Source organism: Equus przewalskii, chromosome 10, assembly GCF_037783145.1.
Source record: "Equus przewalskii isolate Varuska chromosome 10, EquPr2, whole genome shotgun sequence".
Classification (NCBI taxonomy): Eukaryota; Metazoa; Chordata; class Mammalia; order Perissodactyla; family Equidae; genus Equus; species Equus przewalskii.
This window is the reverse complement of record NC_091840.1, coordinates 41,107,194-41,131,466: the sequence shown is the minus strand read 5'-3', so window position 1 is coordinate 41,131,466 and position 24,273 is coordinate 41,107,194. Positions and strand designations below refer to the sequence as shown.

The 24,273-nt window shown below is 34.0% G+C and overlaps 1 protein-coding gene across 23 annotated transcripts in view; it reads left to right on the top strand.

The window, feature by feature from the left end:
• The window catches only part of NF1 (neurofibromin 1), a 240,137-nt gene that overhangs the window by 70,616 nt on the left and 145,248 nt on the right, over positions 1-24,273 (top strand). For 12 of the 23 annotated variants that reach the window (XM_070562627.1, XM_070562622.1, XM_070562626.1 and 9 more), the window contains 7 exons: positions 4,676-4,743; positions 4,991-5,066; positions 5,781-5,938; positions 12,650-12,823; positions 13,303-13,425; positions 13,679-13,753; positions 18,432-18,563. In XM_070562627.1, the coding sequence (XP_070418728.1) occupies positions 4,676-4,743; positions 4,991-5,066; positions 5,781-5,938; positions 12,650-12,823; positions 13,303-13,425; positions 13,679-13,753; positions 18,432-18,563 (806 nt within the window). Of the gene's footprint in view, positions 1-4,675; positions 4,744-4,990; positions 5,067-5,780; positions 5,939-12,649; positions 12,824-13,302; positions 13,426-13,678; positions 13,754-15,248; positions 15,279-18,431; positions 18,564-24,273 lie in introns of all 23 variants that reach the window. The other 11 variants (XM_070562633.1, XM_070562630.1, XM_070562620.1 and 8 more) reach the window with 1 other exon arrangement.

Sequence of the window (24,273 nt, the reverse complement as noted above, 5' to 3'; positions counted from 1 at the left end):
CGCAACAATTAAATTGTCTTTCATTAACTTTAATAAAGGAAAACTTGGATCATTTTAGCTATTATATCAAGATATGGACAAATGCACAGCAATTATTTTAGATTATAAGTCACCACTCAATTCATAGTTGAAATTTCAAGATCTTAGTATCTATCATTAAATATTGAGAAGTTAAGGAAGTGAATGTAAAATTTAGAGATTTCCTCTATGTATAAAATTTAAGTAGTATAAATGGGGTTTTATGATTTTTTTATAACTCTTCAGTGACATTTTGTAAGTAAATCTAGTCCAGGTTGTCCATGAATAGGTGTTGATTTAAAATGTCAGTTTTCTTAGAAATGTTTAATCCATTAAGAATTAGTTGAGATGGTGCTCCATGCCCAAATAGGAGAAACTAAGTATGTGGGTGAATGACTTTCTTTTTGTTGTGGTAAGTTATCGCCATTGAATGCAGCTCCTTCATGCACATAAATTTAGTATAAATTTACTTACACTGATAAATGTATAAAGGATAAAGTCAGTATTAAATAGGCCAGCAAAAGATGCTCTAGGTGACAATGGCGGAAGGAATGGAAACTTCCTGTAATACGAATAGTAAAAGTAATAGTGTGTTGTAAATTCAATTCAACAGCATTTGTTGAGAAACTGTGCGCAAGAAACCATGCTAGGTGCTAGGCTTGCAAAGATTAATGAAATATTGAATCTGTCCCCACAGAGCTCATGGCCTGTCTTATGAGACAAGCATATTACTATCAAATTATTTGCAAAGCAATGTGGCAAACTCAAATAGGGTGAGCATAAAGTGAGGGAAGAAGTATGTATTTATGTGGGGTGAGAGATATTAGGAGGAAAAGAACAAGATACAGAGGTACGAGAGTAGGTCTGATCATATTAATAAAAAACGTAGTAACGCTTGCTGCATTTTCAGTATGTGCCACACATCATGCTATGCAATTTACATGCCTTTTCTCATCAATTCTCACAGTAACCTTGTGAAGCAGATAGTAATGTTGTCATCCCCTATATAGATAAGGAAATTGAGGCTTAAGTAACATTTCTAAGGTCATCCAGCTAGTGAGTGGCAGGATAAAGATTCAAATCACATCTGCCCATCTCTAGAGCCAAAGTACTTAACTGCTGCAGGATTGTGCTTATGGGTTATGAGGCTTTATTTTAGTGGCCATGAGAAGTAATGGAAAGGCTTTAAGGTGGGATCAGTACTTTACTTTAGATATACCACTTTGCTTGAAATTTGCAGAATGGCTTCTTAGAATGTTACTTGAGCTGCTGAGACTTGTCTGTGTAATAATGTGAGTGAGAAATGATGAGGGTAGTGCAGGTCTGGATGGAATGAGGTAGGGTGAGGACCAATTTGATATGGTATTTAGGAAGTAGAATACATAACATTTGAGTAGAATACATCACATAGCATTTGGTGGTTAATTTAGATATATAAGGTTAAAGAGAAGTATCACCAAGTATTACAGAGCAAGCTGGTTAAAGCAGGAGAGGGAAGGAGGGTTTGGTAGCAGAAAAGAGGGTGGCTAGGAAAATGATAAATTTGTTTTTAGATTTATAGTCATGTGTTGCTTAACAATGGGGATATGTTCTGCGAAATGTGTTGTTAGGTGATTTCGTCATTGTGCGAACATCATAGAATTCACTTACACAAGCCTAGTGGGCATAAACTTGTATACACCTAAGCTGTATGGTCCTAACCTTAGGGGACTGCCATCACATATGCGGTCTGTTGTTGACTGAAATGTTATGTGGCACATGACTGTACTGAGTTTGCAGTGTCGGTAAGATGACCAGTCGGAATCTTGTAGAACTGGAGTAATAAAAGGTATTTAGGTTGGAAGTGAGAATAAACTACTATGTATAACACATTTAAGATGTCGTAAAGGTAAAGTTGATGAATATAGGAAGGCAAAAAAGCTCAAGAGCACTGTGAAATGTAATGCCATTATTTGGAAATCAAAGGAGAGCAGGAGCAAAGAAAGTTGGAGGGATACATTTTAAAACTGACTTGGAGAGCAAGTTATTCATTTGCAAGTCCAGGAAAAAAGTTGACATTTAAAAGATTGTCTAGACAGTTTTACTACTCAAAGACTCATCTCTATCTCAGATATTTATATAAATATAGTAAGTACTTGTATCCCTTCATTAAAAGGACATGGGGGCGACAAAAAGCAAAAATAAATAAGTAGGCCTACACCAAACTAAAAACCTTCTACACAGCAAAGGAAATCATCAACAAAATGAAAAGGCATCTACTGAATGTTAAGGGGTTAATATCCAAAATATACGAAGAACTCATACAACTCAATAGCAAAAAAAAAAAAAAAAAATCCAATTAAAACATGGACAGAGGATCTGAATACACATTTTTCCAAAGAAGACATACAGATGGCCAACAGGTACATAAAAAATGCTCATATCACTAATAAGTAGGGAAATGCAAATCAAAACCACAGTGAGATATCACCGCACATCTGTCAGAATGATTATTATTAAAAAGACAAGAAATAAGAAGTGTCAGCAAGGATGTGGAGAAAAGGGAACCCTTGTGCACTGTTAGTGGGAGCGTAAATTGGTGCAGCCACTGTGGAAAACAGTATGGAGGTTTCTCAAAAAAATAAAAATTGAGCTACCATATGATCCAGCAATTCCACTCTTGCGTATTTATCCAGAGAAAACAAAAACACTAACTTGAAAAGATAGATGCACCTCTGTGTTCATTGCAGCTTTATTTACAATAGCCAAGATTTGGAAGCAGGTGACCTATTTGTCCATGGACGGATGAATGGATAAAGAAAATGTGGTGTATATATATATATATATATATATATATATATATATATATATAGTGTATATATACACAGTGGAATATTATTCAACCAAAAAAAGAATGAAACCTTGCATTTCCAACAACCTGGATGGCCCTTGAGGGCATTATCCTAAGTAAAATGTCAGACAGAGAATGACAAATACCATACCATCTCACTTATACATGAAACCAAAAAAACAAAAACCCAAGCCCGTGGATACAGAGAACAGATTGGTGGTTGCCAGAGGCAGGAGGTGGGGGTAGCCAAATGGGGGAAGGGCGTCAAAAAGTACAAACTTCCAGTTATAAAATAAATAAGTCATGAGGATGTAATGTTCAGCATGGCGACTATAGTTAATACTGTATTGCGTATTTGAAAGCTGCTAAGAGAGTAGATCTTAAAAGTTCTCATCACATGAAAAAAATTCTAACTATGTATCATGATGGATGTTAAATAGCCTTATTGTGGGTATCATTTTGCAGTGTATACAAATATCAAATCATTATGTGGTACACCTAATATAACATTGGATGTCAGTTATACTTCAATTAAAAAAAAAGTCCATAGAGAGAGTTCCCGGCCAAGGGACTCTTACCAGTAAAATAGTTTGTAGAAGGAACATCTTTTCCAGATGTAAATCATTTTATAGATGTGGACAATAAATTTATATAAGAGGAGATTCAAATATCTAATATATTCATATGGAGAAATGTTTAGTCTTGTTTTAAAAATGCAGTCTACTAACAATCAAATTAGCAAAATAAAAAAAATGAACATGTTTAATGATGACAAGGATATCATAAAGGCACTTTCACGTGCTGCCTTGTGAGAATAACATTTGACCCAACCTTTCTGAAAATCGGCTTGGCAATATTTATCAAGAACCTGAAAAAATATTCATCTCTTTGACCAGATAATTCTACTTCTAGATATTTATTTGCCTTAAAGAAATAATCAGTAATGTGGAAAGAATTTGGAGATAAAAAGTACTTATTGGTGTTATTTATAATAGTGAAATATTGGAAGTATCTTAAGTATATAACCGGAAGATGTTTCAATATCCAGTGACTCAATACAGTGACGTAAACATTTTGAAAGGCATCAAAGCATACTGCAAAGATGATTGCTCTGAAGCCAAGTCAGTTGTTTATTTGACCTGTAACCTCAGAAACAAAGTTTGCTCATCTGTAATATCTGAAAGCGTTAAGATTTTGAATTAAATATATTAGATTGAAAATACTTGGCAAGTGGTAATTAAGTGATCGTTACTTTCATGTATAGTGCCATCAAATATATGTATGAGGAATTTTTAATGAAAGGGAAAAAAATTGGGATACTATGTGAAATGAAAAGAACAGGTTTGATAGAGCCTATGTGATCTCAGTTCGGGTAAACGTATTTGTCTTACATGCACATAGGAAAAAGGATGGGAGAAAATTCATTGAACTGTTAACTGTGATTCTCTCTGAATAGTTGAATTGTGGATGATGTCTTAAATTTCCCTTAGACTGTTGTGTATTTTTTGAATTTTCTAAAGTCACCATGTGTGTTTTATACTTTTTTTCTTTAAAAAAAGCAAGTTATTGAAAACAAAACAAAGGAAAACAACTCACCATAACCTTTGTTGAGGTTCAAGGCATATTTATTTTTTATTGAGTTTGTCTTTAGTGGACATAACCAGTGAGTTTTTGGTTTATATTAGTTGTCTTTACCTTTACATTGCTTACAAATAATACTGGAACAAAAGTTTGTATGTAAAATGAAAGTATTTTTTTTAGTAGTAGTTCTGAATTCTATTTGTGTTGACTTATGTAGAGTTAATTTTAAAACTTTTTTTCCCCCAGAAACAGCATTTAAATTTAAAGCCCTAAAGAAGGTTGCACAGTTAGCAGTTATAAATAGCCTGGAAAAAGTAAGTTATAACCTCTTTGGTACTAAAATTTTGTTAATTTTTGGTTATGAATGTTGCTGTCTTTAGTATTTTGAATCAAAAAGTCATGACTTGAGTGATAATTTCACATTAATTTTTAGGAAGAATGCATTGCAGTATTCTTATGAAGGAAATTAGAAGTTTGAGGTATAATTGGAGCGTATGATATTTTATTTACTATATTAAGAAAATGTCTCTGCTTTTGTCTAAAAACATGTGTTTGTTGTAGGCATTTTGGAACTGGGTCGAAAATTATCCAGATGAATTTACAAAGCTATACCAGATTCCACAGACTGATATGGCTGGTAAGCATAAGATTGATGTTTTGTCTTTTGACCTCTAACTTATGAGGTAAAAGCTTATCACCTTCCAAGTTATTTTTGTTATCAAGGTGCTTTTACATCTTGTCAACCAATGTTAAATTGGAAATATTATTTTTCTCTTATATTTCTAAATTACCCTCAACCCTTTTCATTTCCTTTGAGCAAATAGATAAAGAAGTTTGAAATGAAGCTGTAATCTTGAATTAGAGTTGTGGATTGGATATTTGATGGCTCTTCATTGCAGAGAAGCACTTTTTTGTGCTTCGAGGTTTTCTTTTGTATTTAGGGAGATATGATTAAAGTAGTAGTATCCTTACCTAGGATTCTTGAGACACAGCCGCAGAGCAGAGCATGCAGACTCCTGGAGCGCTCTGGTGATTCCCTTCAGGAAGGCGTCCAGTCTTTGTTCCTTGGCAGCATCACGCTTTGTGTAAGGCTCTGTGCGTTGAGACTGGATACAAGTTTGGCCGTTCTAAAATGTGGACTTTTCTAGGATGGATCAAGATAGCTCTCTTCATATATAGATAATAGAACATTGCTTGTCTGCTTATCTGAATGGATTTGTTTAATTAAGTGAACATTCAGGTTTATCTTTTAAAAATGTGGCCTTTGGGTTTTTGAATAGTGCTGGCTTTTAATTTAATGCCAGAGATTTTCTTCTCATCTAGTAATATTTAATATTTACATTTTTCACAGAGTGTGCAGAAAAACTGTTTGACTTGGTGGATGGTTTTGCTGAAAGCACCAAACGTAAAGCAGCAGTTTGGCCGCTTCAAATCATTCTCCTTATCTTGTGTCCAGAAATAATCCAGGATATATCCAAGGATGTGGTTGATGAAAGCAACATGAATAAGGTGAGGAGGGCAAAGTTATTTCCACTATGTCCAGATGTGAAGCAGTTTATTTTACTCATGGCATGTATTACTGTAGGCTCAGCATTCTAAGCTATTTCACGGTGTTGCAGGGCACCATTTCTAGTTATAATCAGATTAGTCTCTTGTTTCCTGGCCTTAGCAGAGACATACTTGTACGTAAGTTTATTTGGAGGGAAAACAAATGATACTACTCATTAATTAAAGATTTAAAAGAACGCCTCAGTTTCATTCTTTTACCGGAGAAGACTAAATGATACTTCTGTCAGTGTTAAACATAGTTTCTCTAATAATCACTGAGAAGGCTGCCCTACTACAATTCATCAATTTTGTGGTGTATTTGCATGTACTTAGGTGTATAACTATTTGATGCTAATGAAATTGTCTAGTTACTCATTTTTCTAGCAAATATATTTTTCAATTTTACCAGCACAGAGTTATGTATAATATCTACAAACTTCACTTATAATATAGAAATACATGTATAGATTATAATATTTTTATATTCTCTTATAATTGTTTTCTTCAATATCCATGTTTATCACTCTTTCCTCATTCCTAACATTTCTCATTTTTTCTCATTCATACTTACTAGGGCTTACCTATTTGATTGGTCTTTTAAAACCTAGCCTTTCACTTTTATTTTCTAGCACTTAAATGTTCTACTTCATTAATTTTAACTTTCATTTTCTGTGTTTGTTTTTCGAGGTGATAGCTTAGTTCATCTATTTTCATTTTTTAAAAAAATTTTTAGGAATATTTGGAAGGCTTTGAATTTTACTTTTTAGCTGCAATCATGACTTTCATGTAAAGCATTCTCAATTTTATTAATTTCCAATCTCTAATTTCCCTTAATGATACTGTGTTTGATTTAGAGGAATGTTTTATAGTTTCCAAATTATTAGTTTCTTGGTGATATTTTGTTTTTTTAATTTCATTGTGGTTAGAAAATGGTGATATTCATTTAAAAAAATGTTCTGTGGTCATCAGAGTAGAATGTGTATCGTTTCTGTAGGGCGTAGAATTGAATGTAAATCTTTAAAACTGCACTTAGAACTACCTTGTAGGAGGCTTGAGATAGTCCCTTGTGGAAATGCTGTGGGAATGCTTGGTTTAGCTGTCAAGGCTCCCTCAGGCATCCAGCAGACTTGGGCAGTGTGGCAGAGCTCCTCCCAGGCATTGGTAATCACACTTAGCTCTTTTTATAAAGCAAGGAAAGAGCAAACAACAAACAAATAGAACCCTAAGCAGGTAGGATCAGGCTTTCATCTACACCATCCTAGACTGCAGACTGTAGATGAAAAGTGGTTTTCTTTTCCAGTTTATAATTTTTATTGTATTATTATTGTAGTATATTTTTATTGATTTAGAGTAGGTAATATAGTGACTCAACATGGTAGAACTTCATTATACTTATGAAATGGTACTGAGCAGCTGAACTGAACAGCTCTTTAGGACAGCTCTCCTCTTTGTGGTTTCTTAGGACCTTGGCCAGCAAAGACTCTGCCATCTTCAACACCTGGCTACTATGGAAATTGTTTCCATTCTGCCAGCTAAAAAGGAAAAAGATAGCATAGGAAAGCATGCTAGGCTGGGAAATGGCATGTATCACTTTTATTCACATTCCACTGGGTAGAACTTAGTCACATGGCCACATCTAACTGCAAGAGAGGCTGAGATATATAGCTGTATCTCCAGGAACAAGAGGGAAACATGGGAACCAAGGAATAAAGGAGTTAGGGGAGAGAGAGAGGGAGTCAAGGATGGCTTAGACTGTTGTCTTCCTAGAATTTCCAGTTATCTCTTTGTAGATGAAAAGTTCTATATCAAGAGTACCTGTTTACTAGGAGACTACTACAGGGTTTATGTGCTGTAAGAATTCAGGTAAAGTTTGGATGGTAAGAAAAGTTTTATGGAAGAGGGGTGGAACTTTAGTTGAACTTGAAATAAGAATAGAATTTAGGGGCCGGCCCCATGGCCGAGTGGTTAAGTTCATGTGCTCCACTTCGGCAGCCCAGGATTTCGCTGATTTGTATCCTGGGTGCAGATGTGGCACCGTTCATCAAGCCATGCTGAGGTGGCGTCCCACATGCCACAACTAGAAGGACCCGCAACTAAAATATACAACTAGGTACTGGGGGGATTTGCGGAGAAAAAGAAGAAGAAGAAAGAAAGAAGATTGGCAACAGTTGTTAGCTAAGGTGCCAATCTTTAAAAAAAAAAAAAAAAGAATAGAATTTAGATGAGAGAAAGAGAAAAAGTGTTGTTCAAACTAGAGTAATCAAGAAAATGGATGCTAAAGTGTGAAGGTGTGTTCAGAGAAGTTAGTTAGCTGGGGAGTGGAAGATTCATGCAGGCAGAGGTAAGAAATGAAGATGAAGAGGCAGATATGAGTAGTTTTGAGTTTAAACTTTATTCTTTAGGCATTGAGGGAAAGTCCAAAGTTTAGGGTTAGAGGTGAAATGTGCAAAGTAGTGTTTTTGGCTGATGAAAGGGAAGTCCAAAGTGGGAGGTATTTCAGAGGAAATATGAATTTAGCTTTTAAAATTTTATTTACTTAGTTATATTGTGTTAAAATAATATTACCCTTTTAACCATTTTTAAGTGTACAATTCAATAGCATTGAATACATTCACAGTGTTTTGCAACCATCACCATTATCTATTTCCAGAACTTTTTCACCATCTTAAACAGAAGTTCTGTACCCATTAAACAACAACTCCCCATGCCCCCTCTTCCCAGACCTGGTAACCTCTGTTACTTTCTGTCTTTGTGAATTGCCATATAGGTGGAATCATACATTTGTCCTTATACTGGCTTATTTCCTTTAACATGTTTTCAGGGTTCATCTGTTTTGTAGCATGTGTCAAAATTTCACTCCTTATTATGGCCGAATAGTATTCCATTGTAGTATAATACCACATTTTGTTTATCTCCTAGACATTTCTTGTGTCCACTGGTATCATTGTGGTTTTGATTTGCATTCCCCTAGTGACTAATGATGTTGAACATCTTTTTGTAAGCTTATTGGCCATTTGTACATCTTCTTTGGAGAAGTGTCTATTAAAGTCCTTTGCCTATTTTTGAATTGGGTTTTTTGTTGTTGTTGAGTCATAGGAGTTCTTTAAATATTGTGGCTATCAATCTCTTTTCAGATATTTGATTTGCAAATATTTTCTCCCATTCTGTAGACTATTTCACCTTCTTGATAATGTCCTTTGATACACAAAAGTTTTTAATTTTGAAGAAATCCAGTTTATCCATTTTTTCTTTTGTTGCTTGTGCTTTTTTGGTATCATATCTAAAAAATCATTGCCAAATCCAATGTCATAGAGATTTTCCCTTATGTTCTCTTCTAGGAGTTTTCTAGTTTTAGCTGTTTAGATTTTTTATTCATTTGAGTTAATTTTTGTATATAGGGTAAGGGAATGATGCAACTTCATTCTTTTGCATGTGGATATCCAGTTTTCCAAGCACCTTTTGTTAAAAAAAACCGTCCCTTCTACGTTAGATGGTCTTAGCACCCTTGTCGAAAATCATTTGATCGTATATGTAAGGATTTCTTTCTGGACTTTCTGTTCTATTCCATTGGTCTCTGTCCAGCCAGCCCTGGTGGTCTAGAGGTTAAGATTCAGTGCTGTCATCATTATGGCCCAGGTTTGTTTTCCTGTTGGTTGTCATACTGTGGTGGCTGCATGTTGTTGTGATACTGAAAGCTATAACACAGGTATTTCAAATACGAGCAGGGTCACCCATGGTGGGCAGGTTTCAGCAGAGCTTCCAGACTAAGACAGACTAGGAAGAAGGACTTGGCCGCCCACTTCCAAAAAACTGACCATGAAAACCCCATGAAGGCAGCAGAGCATTGTCTGATTTAGTACCAGGAGATGAGAGGATGGTGCATAAAGACCAGGCAGGGTTCCTGTCCACTGTATATAGGGTGACTAGGAGTCAGAATTGACTTGATGATACTAAAACAAATATATCTGTCCTTATACCAGTACCACAGTGCTTTGATTACTATAGCTTTGTAGTAAGTTTTGAAATCAGGAAGTATGAGTCTTCCAACTTTGTTCTTTTTCAAGATTGTTTTGCCTATTTTGTGTCACTTGAAATACCATATGAATTTTTGGATGGGTTTTTCTATTTTGACGAAAAATGCTCTTGGGGTTTTGATAGGGATTGCATTGAATCTGTACATTGCTTTGGGAGTAGTATTGTCATCTTAACAATGGTAAGTCTTCCAATTCATGAACATTGGATATGTTTCCATTTATTTATGTTCTCTTTAATTTTGTCAGCAATGTTTTGTAGTTTTCATTGTATGAGTCTTTCACCACCTTGGTTAAGTTAATTCTTAAGTATTTTATTCTTTTTGATGCTACCATAAGTGGAATTGTTTTTTTAATTTCCTTTTTGTATTATTCATTGCTAATGTATAGAAATGCAACTGATTTTTGTATGTTGATTTTGAATCCTATAGCTTAGCTGAATTTGTTTATTAACTCTAATAGGTTTGTGTAGGTGTGTGTGTGTTATCTTTAAGGTTTTATACATATAAAATCATATCATCTTAGAACAGAGATAATTTTACTTTTTCTTTTCCAATTTGGATGACTTATTTCGTTTTCTTTTCCTAATTGTTCTGGCTAGAACTTCCACTAATATGTTGAATAGAAGTGGCAAAAGCAGGCGTCCTTATCTTGTTCCTAATGTTAGGGGAAAAGCTTTCAGTCTTTCACCATTGAGTGTGTGTTATTAGCTGTGGGTGTTTCTTATATGGCTTTTATCTTGTTAAGGAAATTTTCTTCTATTCCTAGCTTATCCAGTGTTTGCATGATGAGAGGGTGTTGAATTTTGTCAAATGCTTTTTCTGCATCAATTGTGATGATGATATGAGGTTTTTTCCTTCGTTCTACTAATGAGGTGTATTACATTGATTTTTGTCGTTGAACCATTCTTATGCTTTAGGAATAAATCCCACTTGGTCATGATCTTTAATCCTTTTAATATGCTGCTGAATTTGGTTTGCTATTTCTTATTGGGGAGTTTTTCATCAATATTCCTAAGGGATATTAGTCTGTAGTTTTTTCTTGTAGTGTTTTCGTCTGGCTTTAGTGTTAGTGTATTGTGGGCTTCATGCGATGAGTTAGGAAGTGTTCCCTATTCTTTAATTTTTAGAAGAGTTTGAGAAGGGTTGGCATTAGTTCTTCTTTAAATGTTTGGTAGATGTCACCAGTGAAGCCATCCAGTCCTGGGCTTTTTTTTTGTTGGGAGGTTTTTGATTACTGATTTAACTTTCTTATTAGTTATAGGTTTAATCAGATTTTCTATTTCTTAATGAGTCAGTTTTGGAAGGTTGTATGTTTCTATGAATTTTCCCATTTTGTCTAGGTTATCCAATTTGTTGGCATATAATTTTTCATTGTGTTATCTTACAATCTTTTTTATTTCTGTAAAAACAGTAGTAATGTCCTCAGTTTCATTTCTGATTTTTAGTAATCTGAATCTTCTTTCTCTTTTTCTTCGTCAATCTAGCTAAAGGTTTGTGAAATTTCTTGACCTTTTCAAAGAACTAGCTTTTGATTTTGTTGATTTTTTTCTCCTATTTTCTATACTCTATTTCATTTATCTTTGCTCTAATCTTATTATTTTCTTCCTTCTGCTAGCTTTGGGTTTAGTTTGCTCTTATTTTTCTAATTCCTTAAGGTATATAGTTAGGTTATTGATTTGACAGCTTGCTTCTTTTTTAATGTGAGCATTTCCAGCTATAAGTTTTCTTCTTAGCATTGCTTTCACTGCATTCCATAAGTTTTGGTATGTTGTGCTTACTTTTTGCTTTGTCTGAAGATATTTTTTAATTTCCTTTGTGATTTTTTTCCCTTGACCAATGATGATGTTTAATTTTCACATATTTGTGAATTTTCCAGTTTTCCTTCTGTTGTTTGATTTCTAGTTTCATTTCATTATGATCAGAAAAGATATTTTGTATGATTTCAATCTCTTTAAATTTATTAAGGTTTGTTTTGTGGCCTAACAGTCTATCCTGGAGATTGTTCCATGTATATTTGAGAAGAATGTATGTTCTGTTCTTGTTTGATGACTTTAGCTTTTGACATGTATATTTGAGAATATATGTTAAGTGGAGATGTGAGATTTTCATTTAGGAGAAAACCCCAGGGGAGAAATTTAGTGAGCTGCAAAGAGGCTTGAGATCACAAGAATGGATAGCTTTTTGTGAGGAACAGAATTTAGAGCAATAGGACAGCCTTAGGTATATCCGTAGTTAGAAGGCTGAAGGTTGAATGTCGCCTGGAGTTTTAGATAAAGATGAAGTGTTTGATATAGACCATAACCAAGACAGTGTAATATTTAGAAACTAAAGATAGTATAAAAAAAAGAATATGATCAGCTGAATTTGGGGTTGAGAAGTCAACTACCCTATTTGAGAAAGACTATTTCTTATTTTTCTTTAATAATTCAACAAGGGAAGTAAAGAACAGATTCTGGTTTTGGGGATTGGACAAACATGTAAATGATAACTAATTAAATTATGAAACTAAAACCCACAAATATTCATTATATATTTTTAGAGTGCAGTTTTTATAGGCTGATAATTTCCTGCTTTATTAGATAAATCTGAAATCTCCAAAACTTCGTATGTTCTCTTACTGCTGTATTTGAATTCTGTAGAAGTTGTTTCTGGACAGTCTGCGGAAAGCGCTTGCTGGCCATGGAGGAAGCAGGCAGCTGACTGAAAGTGCCGCCACTGCCTGTGTGAAGCTGTGCAAAGCGAGTACTTACATCAACTGGGAAGACAACTCGGTCATTTTCCTACTAGTTCAGTCCATGGTGGTCGATCTTAAGGTAACATGCCTATTTCTTCACTACAAACTTTAAGAAAATTAGATGAAAACTTTTAGTGTAGGTATTATACTAGATCATTCGTTGTCCAAGATCGTTCCTAACACTAAAGTTCTGAGTCTTCTTTGACAGGAAGTTCATAGGATCTGCTTTTCTTGTTAGGATGTTCCTCAGGCTAAATAAAGTGGCTTAGAATATGGAGAAAACACAGAAGTAACCAGTTTTCTTAAATTAGGATGAATATTCAGACTTGGCTTTAAAATAATATAGAAATTAGGTCCTGAAAGGAACCACATATGGTATAGCAAGAATTTATCAGACCGATGGGTGACAATATTAGTGCAACTGGCAACTAGTGCAGGTGGCAACTGAATGTTATTGCCATCTCTGTGCATGATGTGTTGATATTATCAAATAGTAGTAAAAAAAAATTACTGCGTAACTGTTTAAAGGCTTTTGTTTTCTTTTGTGATTTTTCATAGAACCTGCTTTTTAATCCAAGTAAACCATTCTCAAGAGGCAGTCAACCTGCAGACGTGGATCTAATGATTGACTGCCTTGTTTCTTGCTTTCGTATAAGCCCTCACAACAACCAACACTTTAAGGTAAGAGCATTGGTTTTTATCCCATTATGTTTACTGATGCTGTCGATCTTTTATAAATGTGAAAAGACCAGAAAGATGAATGTTACACCTTTATTGGTATTTCTCAATATTGTATATTAATGTTAATTTCAAGACCTTAAACATTTGTTCTATTTTTTAAAAACTTTCTTATTTGTTGTTCCTTTTGTCGTCATTTGTGCTACTGAATATTTTTCTCATAGAATAATTTACTATCTGTTTCTTTCCTCTGTAGATCTGCCTGGCTCAGAATTCTCCTTCTACGTTTCACTATGTGCTGGTAAATTCACTCCATCGAATCATCACCAATGTAAGTCCAAAAGGTATTGCTAAATTACTTAAAATTTTTTTTCTGTTTTTTTCTTACTTCTTTTTGATTTATTTTTAAGAAAGACGTTCTTAGTTTACAAAAGGTTCTGAACTTAGACGTATGATGTAGGAAGATTTCTCACAAGTAGTTATGTCTGGTAACTGATATACCGTTATATTTTTCATATTCAGTCTTGACCTGAGGGCCCTTATTGAGGAAGGTGGAAATAATAGGATCCTTTGGAAAGATTAAACCTAAAATATTTTATTAGGATCAAAAGCCCTTGAGCACAGTGCCACTGAAAATAGAATTTGACATTTTCATCCTAAAGCTCCTCACATATTATTTGAATATTCTTAGTCCTTTCCCAGCACCTGATACATGCTGACTTGTCATCTTACCATTTAAGTTAGAAATAGTAGTTATAATGTAGCCCAGTATGATACATTTTAAAAAATGGTGAGATCGTATTTGATTGTACTTTTTAGTCTTCCTTAAACAAATGAAATACTAACACACTTAAATAGATGTGTTCACATGATACAAAAAAGTGTATCAGACAAAATAAGAGAACTCATTAAAAGGTACTTGTGAAACCTTCAAGACTGATATGAGTACATTAAGTAGAAAGATAGCAAAACCATAGCAGATTTGGACCATGGATTTAAAAAATTCTGTTCTTCTGGTTAAGAACAATCTTAATTTGAAGGTTCTCAAGTGTTATTTACCATAGCTCCACTTTTATGCATTTATAGATATTCACATTTATATGTAAATTGGTCATCTTTTTCCTGCTTCCTCCCTTAAAAAGGGCTTTAATTATTATAACTTAGGCATATTTGTCCTCTTTATAATCAAATTCCATTTTGAGAGTATGTCTCTGGTGAGTTAAAAATACCTTCCCACCTTTGTTTGCCTTGGATGTGTTGAATTAAACCAAATTCTGCCCACAGTTTCTTTTATCCGTTCCTGCAGGAGAAAAAATAACCATTAATAAAGCTATTTAGTGACACATTTAATTTCTCTCAATGGGGTGCTAGTAGCACTTGGGGCAAGACAGTTCTTTGTTGCACAAGACTGCCTTGTGCGTTGCAGGACATTTAGCATTCCTGGTCCTCACTTCATTAAGTACCATTTGTGCCACTTCCTTCCTCCCACCCCCAGATATTAAGAACAACTGAAAATGCCTGAGGAAATGATAGCTCCCTCAATTGAGTATCAGTGAGTTGACTTATAGTTAGAAGTAACATTAAATACTATTCCCTCCTCAGGCGTATGTGTAATTCAGAAGTAATATATCATTACTTTTTTCTCCTTTAGCTTATAATACTAAAAACATTCCATTTACTAGAGTGGATGGTTTTACATAAATGCTTAAACCTTGTATTTAATAAATCCAATTTATAAATCCAATTTATAAAATATATACTTTTCTGATACTTTGTGGTTAGTTACTTTAATTGTGAAATATTTTTGTCTACAATTGAATATATAGAGCACTTTCAAGCATGGACTTGGCACTGCTGTAAGTGGCTGAGCTGCTCCTTTGTGGGTTTACAGCATGTCTGGAGTGGTACTTCATGCATGCCTCAGTGTATATGGTGAAGTGGTTGTGCATCCTTCTCTCCTCTGATGAGTACTGCATGTGTGAAGGTGGAGTCTGTCTGTATCAGAGGTCATGTCAATATGAAATCTAGTTTATAGAAATCTATGACTAATTTTTAAAATATTAAGCATCAGTAACCTTTCAATTTATAGCTTGAAAAGGACCATAAATTTGAGTCTATAAAGTATCTTTTAAAGTTATACTTTAGATAATGATACTTTATCATTATAGATTGCTTGATAAACTGTTTCTTGTTAGGGTTTTTTTTTTCCTTTGGTTTGAGGCTAATAGATGTTGAATCTGAAGTACTTTCTGACTGAAAAGGACTATTTATAAAGTATATATGCAAATTTATGGAACTGATTATTATAGCGTCTCACCGAAGACAGTTATTATGGAAATATTTTGTCTTGAAATCAATGAAATTTTTCTTAGATATTTGGACTCCTAATCTTAAGTTCATTCATAGTGTAAGATTTCATTTTAAATGATTCTTGGTTCAATACACCTCATAAGTTCTCTTCTTCCATGGTTCTTTAAGCCAGTTCACAGATTTCTTTAAATTGCTACATTCTCAAATAAGATAAAAGTTTTACTGATGTGTTTGTGAGAATTTATGTATAAGTAATAGTGGCATTTTCAGTTTTGTTTTGCTTTTGTGAAACATAGTTCTAAATACACTATTTAGATCTAAAATATTCCACTGTTTGTTCTTAAGAAATCGGAAAGTCTATTTACTATTTGAATTTTATTATAATGTAAGCTTTTGTCAGGTTCTAAAATGGTACTCATAGTACTGTCACCTTTTTTATTATGGCTTACTGTAAGAGATGAATTATAGTTATAAGATCTATATTATGTACTTAATCTTTATAAGCTTCCGTTGGTTAGATTAGAAATGTTGTCGTAATTGGGAAATTAAAGAAATAATGTACACGTATATGAACCAAATATCTTAGCCATCAGTGGAACGTGCTATAGCTGGTGTAGTACTTAGTATTCTGTTTTTTCCCTATGGTAGTTTATCATTTATGGCAATTTTTTGGCAGTTTACTTATGGATAGTTCACATATTGAGAATGAGATTATCTCTTTCCACTGACAGGTTTTGGTTGAAGAAATTATTTCGAAGACATTTGAAAATTTATTTAAGTAATCTCTTGAAGAATTGCCACATGGTTTGCTCATGTTGTAAAAGTATTGCCATTTGGCAAGAAACTTAGTATTTTCAAGGAAAAAAATAATGTCTACTTTAATTGATTAGTTTCAGAAAGTACACATTTAGTAACTGCTCAAAACACTAAAATTTTTACCAACTACATGATGTCTAGTTTTTAGTGGTTAATTTATTTTAAAGTGTATCTTTAACTTTTACTTTAAAATGATTATAAACAATGGCAGTTCTCAAAATCACTGAATCTTAAGTTAAAATCAAGTTATTTTATAGGGTATGTCTGGTACCATGATATTTCAACAGCTATCAAAATGATGTAATAATTTGGATAGGATGTTATAATGAGATACGTATCTCTTTAGTTATTGGTCAGTTTCTGACAAGATATTATGGAGTCAGTAGAGTGAGGAGGACAATTATCTTAATGGATTTTGTGACTTTTCAGCCTCTGTTACTTTAAGTGTTTACCATAGGCTGTATAAGTTAGTAAATACATGGAAATCAAGCTGTATTGATTGCTTGGGCAAGTCAGATGACCAGATTGACCAGAGTTTAAAAATAACCCATTATATAACCAAACTGAAACTTGATTATTTACTAGGAATTAGCTTAAGTAAAGTAAGAGTTGAGGGAAAAGCAGAAACAACCATACTATCCCCAAAAATGTATTTTTTCACTCACAGCTTTGGAGTCCCTTCCTAAAGGGAATTCACTATTTGAATTATATATTGTAAATTGGTTGTATAATTTGCCATCCAGTAAATAGAGTTCATAATCCAAATTTTGGGGTTAAAGTAATATAATACTTATAATACTTATAAGGTAATATATTATAATACATATAATATCATACTACTCAAAATATTCTGAGAATTATGGGTGAAGAAATTACATGTTGAGAATTTAACCAGCTTAGTTTTGAATAAGAAGGATCCTGGGAATAGGACGTGAAGCTGTTAAATCACCCTTGTCTACTAGGTCGATTGTTCTGTCAGGTGTTTCCTATAGGAGTATTACAAACTGCAAGCATGTATTTTTAGGTCATCCCATTCCTTCCATACTCTCCATAGGTAGTGGAAATTCATCCATTCATTTTTATATTAACTGGTAGACAGAGTTTATAGTTTCACTGATTTTCATATTTGTCAATTTTCATAGTATAATAAACTAGTTTTGAAGTAAAAGTTAAAGAAACACTTTCAAATAAAATAGGCCCTACAAAGTAGAATCAAAGCTAACCAAGTTCAACTGAAATAGAAAAATATTTACATAAAATAATTACCTTTAAAAAATATTTAGCTATGATCAGTTTGTCTTTGTGGTGATCATTGATCTTTTCACATATTGTGCTGTCATTGCTTATCAGTTTAAGATTATAGGTTTACTAATAGCTTTATCTCATTTACTAATTTTATGTTGTAATTATCATTGTTTGTAGGCATATGAGTAAATGGTTTGCCATTGTGTTGAACCACTAATCTCTTTTAAAGCTTTGATAATAGCATTCTTATCTGGGAAAATATATACCATATATGCATATGTTTCTGAAATGTATAAAACATTAAACTTAAACAAAAGAAAAAGATTGGCTGCAGAATTAGCTTTCTAAAGACTCTTTGTTTTTCAGATTCACTAACTTATCAGTGAGAAAAGACAGTCTCTCATGCTCTTGCAATGGGCAGTTTGTCTCGTGTTCATTATTATGTTTTAAAATACATGTATGGTTTAGTGTTTGAATTAAAGATATTATTTGAAGACTTTGGAAATCATGGTGTGTGTTTGCATGGTCTTAGAAAGTTTCTCACAAAAAGGTAAAACATAAAACTACGCTGATAACCAGAGCATATAACTCATGCCAATTTGTACTTTTCCTTTCTTATGGTCTCTGTTTTCCTCCAGTCTGCACTGGATTGGTGGCCTAAGATCGATGCCGTATATTGTCACTCAGTTGAACTTCGAAATATGTTTGGTGAAACACTTCATAAAGCGGTGCAGGGTTGTGGAGCACACCCGGCGATACGCATGGCACCGGTAAGATTAATCAGGGATTGAATCCCATCTCCTTCCCCTTGCATTTTCGGTGTCTTCGTTCCATTCCTGCTGTTGTATTTTGGAAAATCAAATGAGTCTCTCCTTTTCTATAAGTATAGTGGTATGTTGTGTACTGCAATATTGTTGCACTACTAGTTAATGATGTTTGTTTTCCACCATTTCAGCAAGCTGAGCTCACGTTTCTTAGAGAAATTTTCTCACAAAATGCTGTTAAAACCTTAGTGTCACTTTTTCTTTCCTTTTTTTTAGTTTCTTTAACTGTTCCTTATGAACCAAAATATTTTGATTAATCAGCTCCTCGTGTTTTAGGGATGAGTAAGGAAAACTGACTCCTGGGTTAGAGTGAATGTTCCTACTAATGTAGTTTTGCCCATTGACCGCTGAATATTGCACATAGGAAATTTGAAATAAAATTTTCATTAAAAAATATTTAATATTTCGGCAAACGTGCTTTAAGCATTCAAATATGATAGGCTCTTTGATATTGAAGTTTGTGTTTAAAGTTATTAAAAACAGGTTGTTTTCAAATTAGGTATTCTAACAGATTAATACTCAATATGGAATTTTAAAACTCATATGGAAGCAATTTGAATGGACGATTACAGTATTGTAGCAGTCATTTCATGGTATTTATCTATAGCAAGAGTATTACACATGGCAACTCTAGACATTGATTGGTGGTACTTTGTCTTCTGCTTCTTATTTTCTGTTTTTATTGGCTGCTGTCGGTAACATGATCAGATGCCAACCAGTCACTATTTTGTATGGCAGTGGGCTTCTGTGGCTGTGAGTATGACCCGTTGTAACTACCTCAGAAAAGTCCTTGGTTACTTTGACTTTTCTGTGTATAGTTACCATTATAGTCGCATCATGTCATTTCAAATGAAAATGTAACATGTTTTTACCAATTGGCTCTATTTAGTAAATTAGCCATTTCACACTCCTTAGATAACTTAATGGCTTCCTCCCTGGCATGCTCCTCTTTTTCCAAGTTCTGTTAGTCAATAAAATATCCTGGTTTGATACAGTTGTAGTTCACTCTTATCCAGTTGTCAGTAATTGTTTCTGAGGCTTGTTTATCTTAGATGTTCAAATAGAGAAGTTTGCTATACCATATTTTGGGATTATTTAGCTTAAAATTTATAGCCAAAAGAGCATGGCAATGATGTTTTATTAAATAAGATGCAAAGTTATTTTTTGGTTGACTTTCTATAATGCCAAGTACTTAATTTTTTTAAAAATTGAAAATTTCAATCCAAGTGTAAGTTAATTGGAGTTAAGCATAAATAATAGCTAATTAAATGTTAACTATACGTTTTTTATTATTTTTAAAAAATTATGTGAGGTCATATGGCTTACAACATTGTGTAAATTTAAGGTGTACATCACTATATTTCAGTTTCTGTATAGACTGCATCATGTTCACCACCATCAATCCAGATTTTATCTGTCACCATACATATGTGCCCTTTACCTCTTTCACCCCGCTCTTCTCCTCTGGTAACCACTAATCTGTTCTCCTTATCTATGTGTGTGTTTGTTTATCTTCCTCATATGAGTGAAATCATACAGTATTTGTCTTTCTCTGTCTGACTTATTTTGCTCAGTATAATACCCTCAAGGTCCATCCGTGTTGTCCCAAATAGCACAATTTTGTCTTTTTTTTTTTTTTTTTTTTTGCAGCTGAGTAGTATTCCATTGTATATATTTACCACATCTTCTTTATCCACTTATCCACTGACGGGCACTTGGGTCGTTTCCATGCGTTGGATTGTGAATAATGCTGTGATGAACATAGGGGTACATAAATCTTTTTGAAGTATTGATTTCATGTTCTTTGGATAAATACCCAGTAGTGGAATGGCTGGATCATGTAGTATTTCTGTTTTTGATTTTTTGAGAAATCTCCATTCTGCTTTCCATAGTGGCTGCACCAGTTTGCATTCCCATCAGCAGTGTATGAGGGTTCTCTTTGTCTCCACATTCTCTCCAACACTTGTTATTTCTTGTTTTGTTAATTATAGCCATTCTGACAGGTATGAGATGATATCTCATTTTGTTAACGTGGCATATCACATTGATTGATTTGTGGATGTTGAACCATCCCTTCATCTCTGTAATAAATCCCACTTAATCGTGGTATATGATCCTTTTAATGTATTGCTGTGTTCAGTTTGCTAATATTTTGTTGAGGATTTTTGCATCTGTGTTCATCAGTGATATTGGCTTGTAACTTTACTTTTTTGTGTTGTCCTTGTCTGGTAGTATCAGGGTAACGTTGGCCTCGTAGAAAGAGTTAGGAAGCATCCTGTCCTCTTAAGTATTTCAGAATAGCTTGAGAAAGAGAGGTATTAAATCTTCTGTGAATGTTTGGTAGAATTCTCCAGAGAAATCATCTGGTCCTGGACTTTTGTTTTTTTGGGAGGTTTTTGATTATTGTTTCAATCTCTTTACTTATGATTGGTCTATTAAGATTCTCCATTTCTTCTTGATTCAGTTTTGGGAGGTTGTATGAATCTAAGAATTTATCCATTTCTTCTAGGTCATCCAATTTGTTGGCATATAGCTTTTCATAGTATTCTCTTAGAATCCTTTGTATTTCTGTGGTGTCCATTGCAATTTCTCCTCTTTCGTTTCTGATTTTATTTATTTAAGTCTTCCCTCTTTTTTTCTTAGTGAGTCTGGCTAAGGGTTTGTCAGTTTTGTTTACCTTTTCAGAGAACTAGCTCTTAGTTTCGTTGATCCTTTCTGTTGTTTTTTAGTCTCTATTTCATTTATTTCTGCTCTGATTTTTATTATTTCCTTCCTTATACAGACTTTGGGCTTGCTTTGTTCTTTTTATAATTCTTTTAGGCATAGTGTAAGGTTGCTAATTTAAGATTTTTCTTGGTTTTTATGAGATAGACCTGTTGCTATAAATTTCCCTCTTAGTACCACTTGCTGCATTTCATAAGAGTTGGTAATTTGTGTTTTCATTTTCATTTGTATCCAGGTATTTTTTTATTTCTCCTTTGATTTCTTCATTGATCCAATGGTTGTTGAGTCACATGTTGTTTATTCTCCACCTTTGTGATTTTCTGAGCTTTTTTCTTGTAATTGATTTCTAGTTTCATACCATTGTGGTTGGAAAAGATACTTGATATGATTTCAGTCTTCTTAAATTTATTGAAGCTTGCTTTGTTTCCCAATGTATGGGAATGTCTTTGAGAGTGTTCCATGTGCACTTGAGAAGAATGTGTATTCTTCCGTTTTGGGGTGGAATAGTCTATATATGTATGTATGAAGTCCATCTGGTCTAGTGTTTCATTTAAGTCCACTGTTTCCTTGTTGACTTTCTGTCTGGATTATCTATCCATTGATGTAAGTGAGATGGTGAAGTCCCCTACTGTTACTGTATTGCTGTAACTTTCTCCCTTTAGGTTTGTTAATAGTTGCTTTATATGCTTTGGTGCTCCTGTGTTAGGTGCTTATATATTAATAAGTGTTATGTCTTCTTGTTGGAATGTCCCTTTTATAATTATAGAATGCCCATCTTTGTCTCTTATCTTTTTTATCTTCAAGTCTGTTTTGTCTGATATAAGTACAGCTACACCTGCTTTCTTTTGCTTGCCATTTGCTTGGAGTGTCATCTTCCATCCCTTGATTTTGAGCCTATGTTTGTTTTTAGAGCTGAGATGTGTTTCCTGGAGGCAGCATATTATTGGATCTTGTTTTTTAATCCATCTAGCCACTCTGTGTCTTTTGATTGGTGAATTCAACCCATTTACATTTAGAGTGACTATTGATAGATGAAGAATTAATACTGCCATTTTATCTTTTGTTTTCTGGTTGTTTGATATTTCCATTGTTTCTTTTTCCTTGTATTTCTGTCTGCCATTTCAGTTGAGTGGTTTTGTATGATTTTTTTTTCTGTTTTCTCTTTGTTTATGCTTTGTGACTCTGCTTTGATTTTTTGTTTTGTGGTTACCATTGGGTTTGCATAAAAGATCTCATAGATGAAATAGTCCTTTTTCTGATAATCTCTTGTCTCTAATAGTCTATGCAGGTTCCATCCCTTTCCTCTTCCTCTTTTGTGTTTTTGTAGTCACAAATTCTTCTTTTTTGTTTCTTGAGTTTGTGACCAAATTGTATTGGTTATAGTTATTTTTGTTGCTTTCTTTGCTTTTATCTTTATGTTATAATTAAGTGTTTACTAACCTATTCTGATATAGAGCTGCAATTTTCTGATTCTGTCTATTTATTTCCTTGCTCAAGGTTTTGTAAACCTTTTCTTTTTTGTCTCATATAGGAGGACTTCTTTCAAGATTTCTTCTAAGGCAAATCTAGTGGCAATGAATTCCCTCAGCTTTTGTTTATCTGGGAAAGCTTTTGTTTCATTGTCATATCTGAAGAATAATTTTGCTGGATAGAGTATTATTGGCTGATAGTTTCTGTCTTTCAGTATTTTGAGTATATCATTCCAGTCTCTCCTAACCTATAGGGTTTCTGCTGAGAAATCTGCTGAAAGCCTGAGGGGGGTTCCTTTGTAGGTTATTTTCTTCTGTCTTGCTGCCCTTAATATTTTTTCTTTGTCATTGGCTTTTGACAATTTTAATATTGTATGCCTTGGAGAAGATCTTTTTCCAGTAATGTAATTAGTAGTTCTGTTAGCTTCACATACTTGCATGCCCAGTTTCTTGCCCAGGTTTGGGAAGTTCTTGGCTATTATTTCTTTGAAGAAAGGATCCTCTCTTTCTGGGATACCTATAATCTTTATGTTACTTTCCTAGTTGAGTTGGATATTTCTGAAAGAACTTCTTCATTTTTAAAAAATCTTAGTTCTGTCTACTCCTCCACCTGCATCATTTCTAGATTTCTATCCTCAAAGAAAAAAATTCTCTCCTCCATATGGTCTGCTTCATTTTTAATGCTTTCTACATTATCTTTTATCTCATTGTGTTCTTCATTGGTTTGTTTTTTTAGTTTCAATCTCTTTGGTGAAGTACTCCTTCTGTTCATTAATTTTATTCCTGAGCTCATTGAGCTGTCTGAGTTTTCTTGTAACTCATTGAGTTTCTTTATGACAGTATTTTGAATTCTCTGTTCATTAGATTGTAATCTTCTGTGACTTCAAGTTTAGTTTCTGGAGAGCTGTCCTTCTGCTCCTGTTCTGCAGTGTCACTGTAGTTCTTCATGGTGTTTGATGAATTGATCCTCTGCCGGCACATTTGCGGTAGTAACCACCTTTCTTATTTGAGTATGGCTTTGGTTACTTTGGTTCTGAGCTGCTTCTGGTTGCTGCTTACAGTCTCACTTTAGTCTCAGGTGTTGCCTTCGAGTTGACCAGGCTGTGAGCACTTCTGCTGCTTCCAGGGTCACTTGGGTCTCGTATCCCTCCACTGGCTCTCTGCAGGCTCTCCACAGGCTTGGACCCTCCTGCCCTGTGCTCCACCTGTGCTGCTGCTCCTGGGTTGTCTAGGGATGCTAGTTACACCACTGCCAGGCTGCTGGAATGAGTAAATGAATTTCTACTTGATCTGCTTTTAAAACCCTCCTTCATCTGGTTTACTTCTCTTCTGGCAAGAATTCAGCTTAACACTTTTTTCTTCAATTAAAATGACATATGAAGATCTGATTTTAGTGTCCAGATGTGGTGTAATAATTGCTGGTCAGCCTTTTTCATATGAACGTTGAGCCATAGATTCTCCAT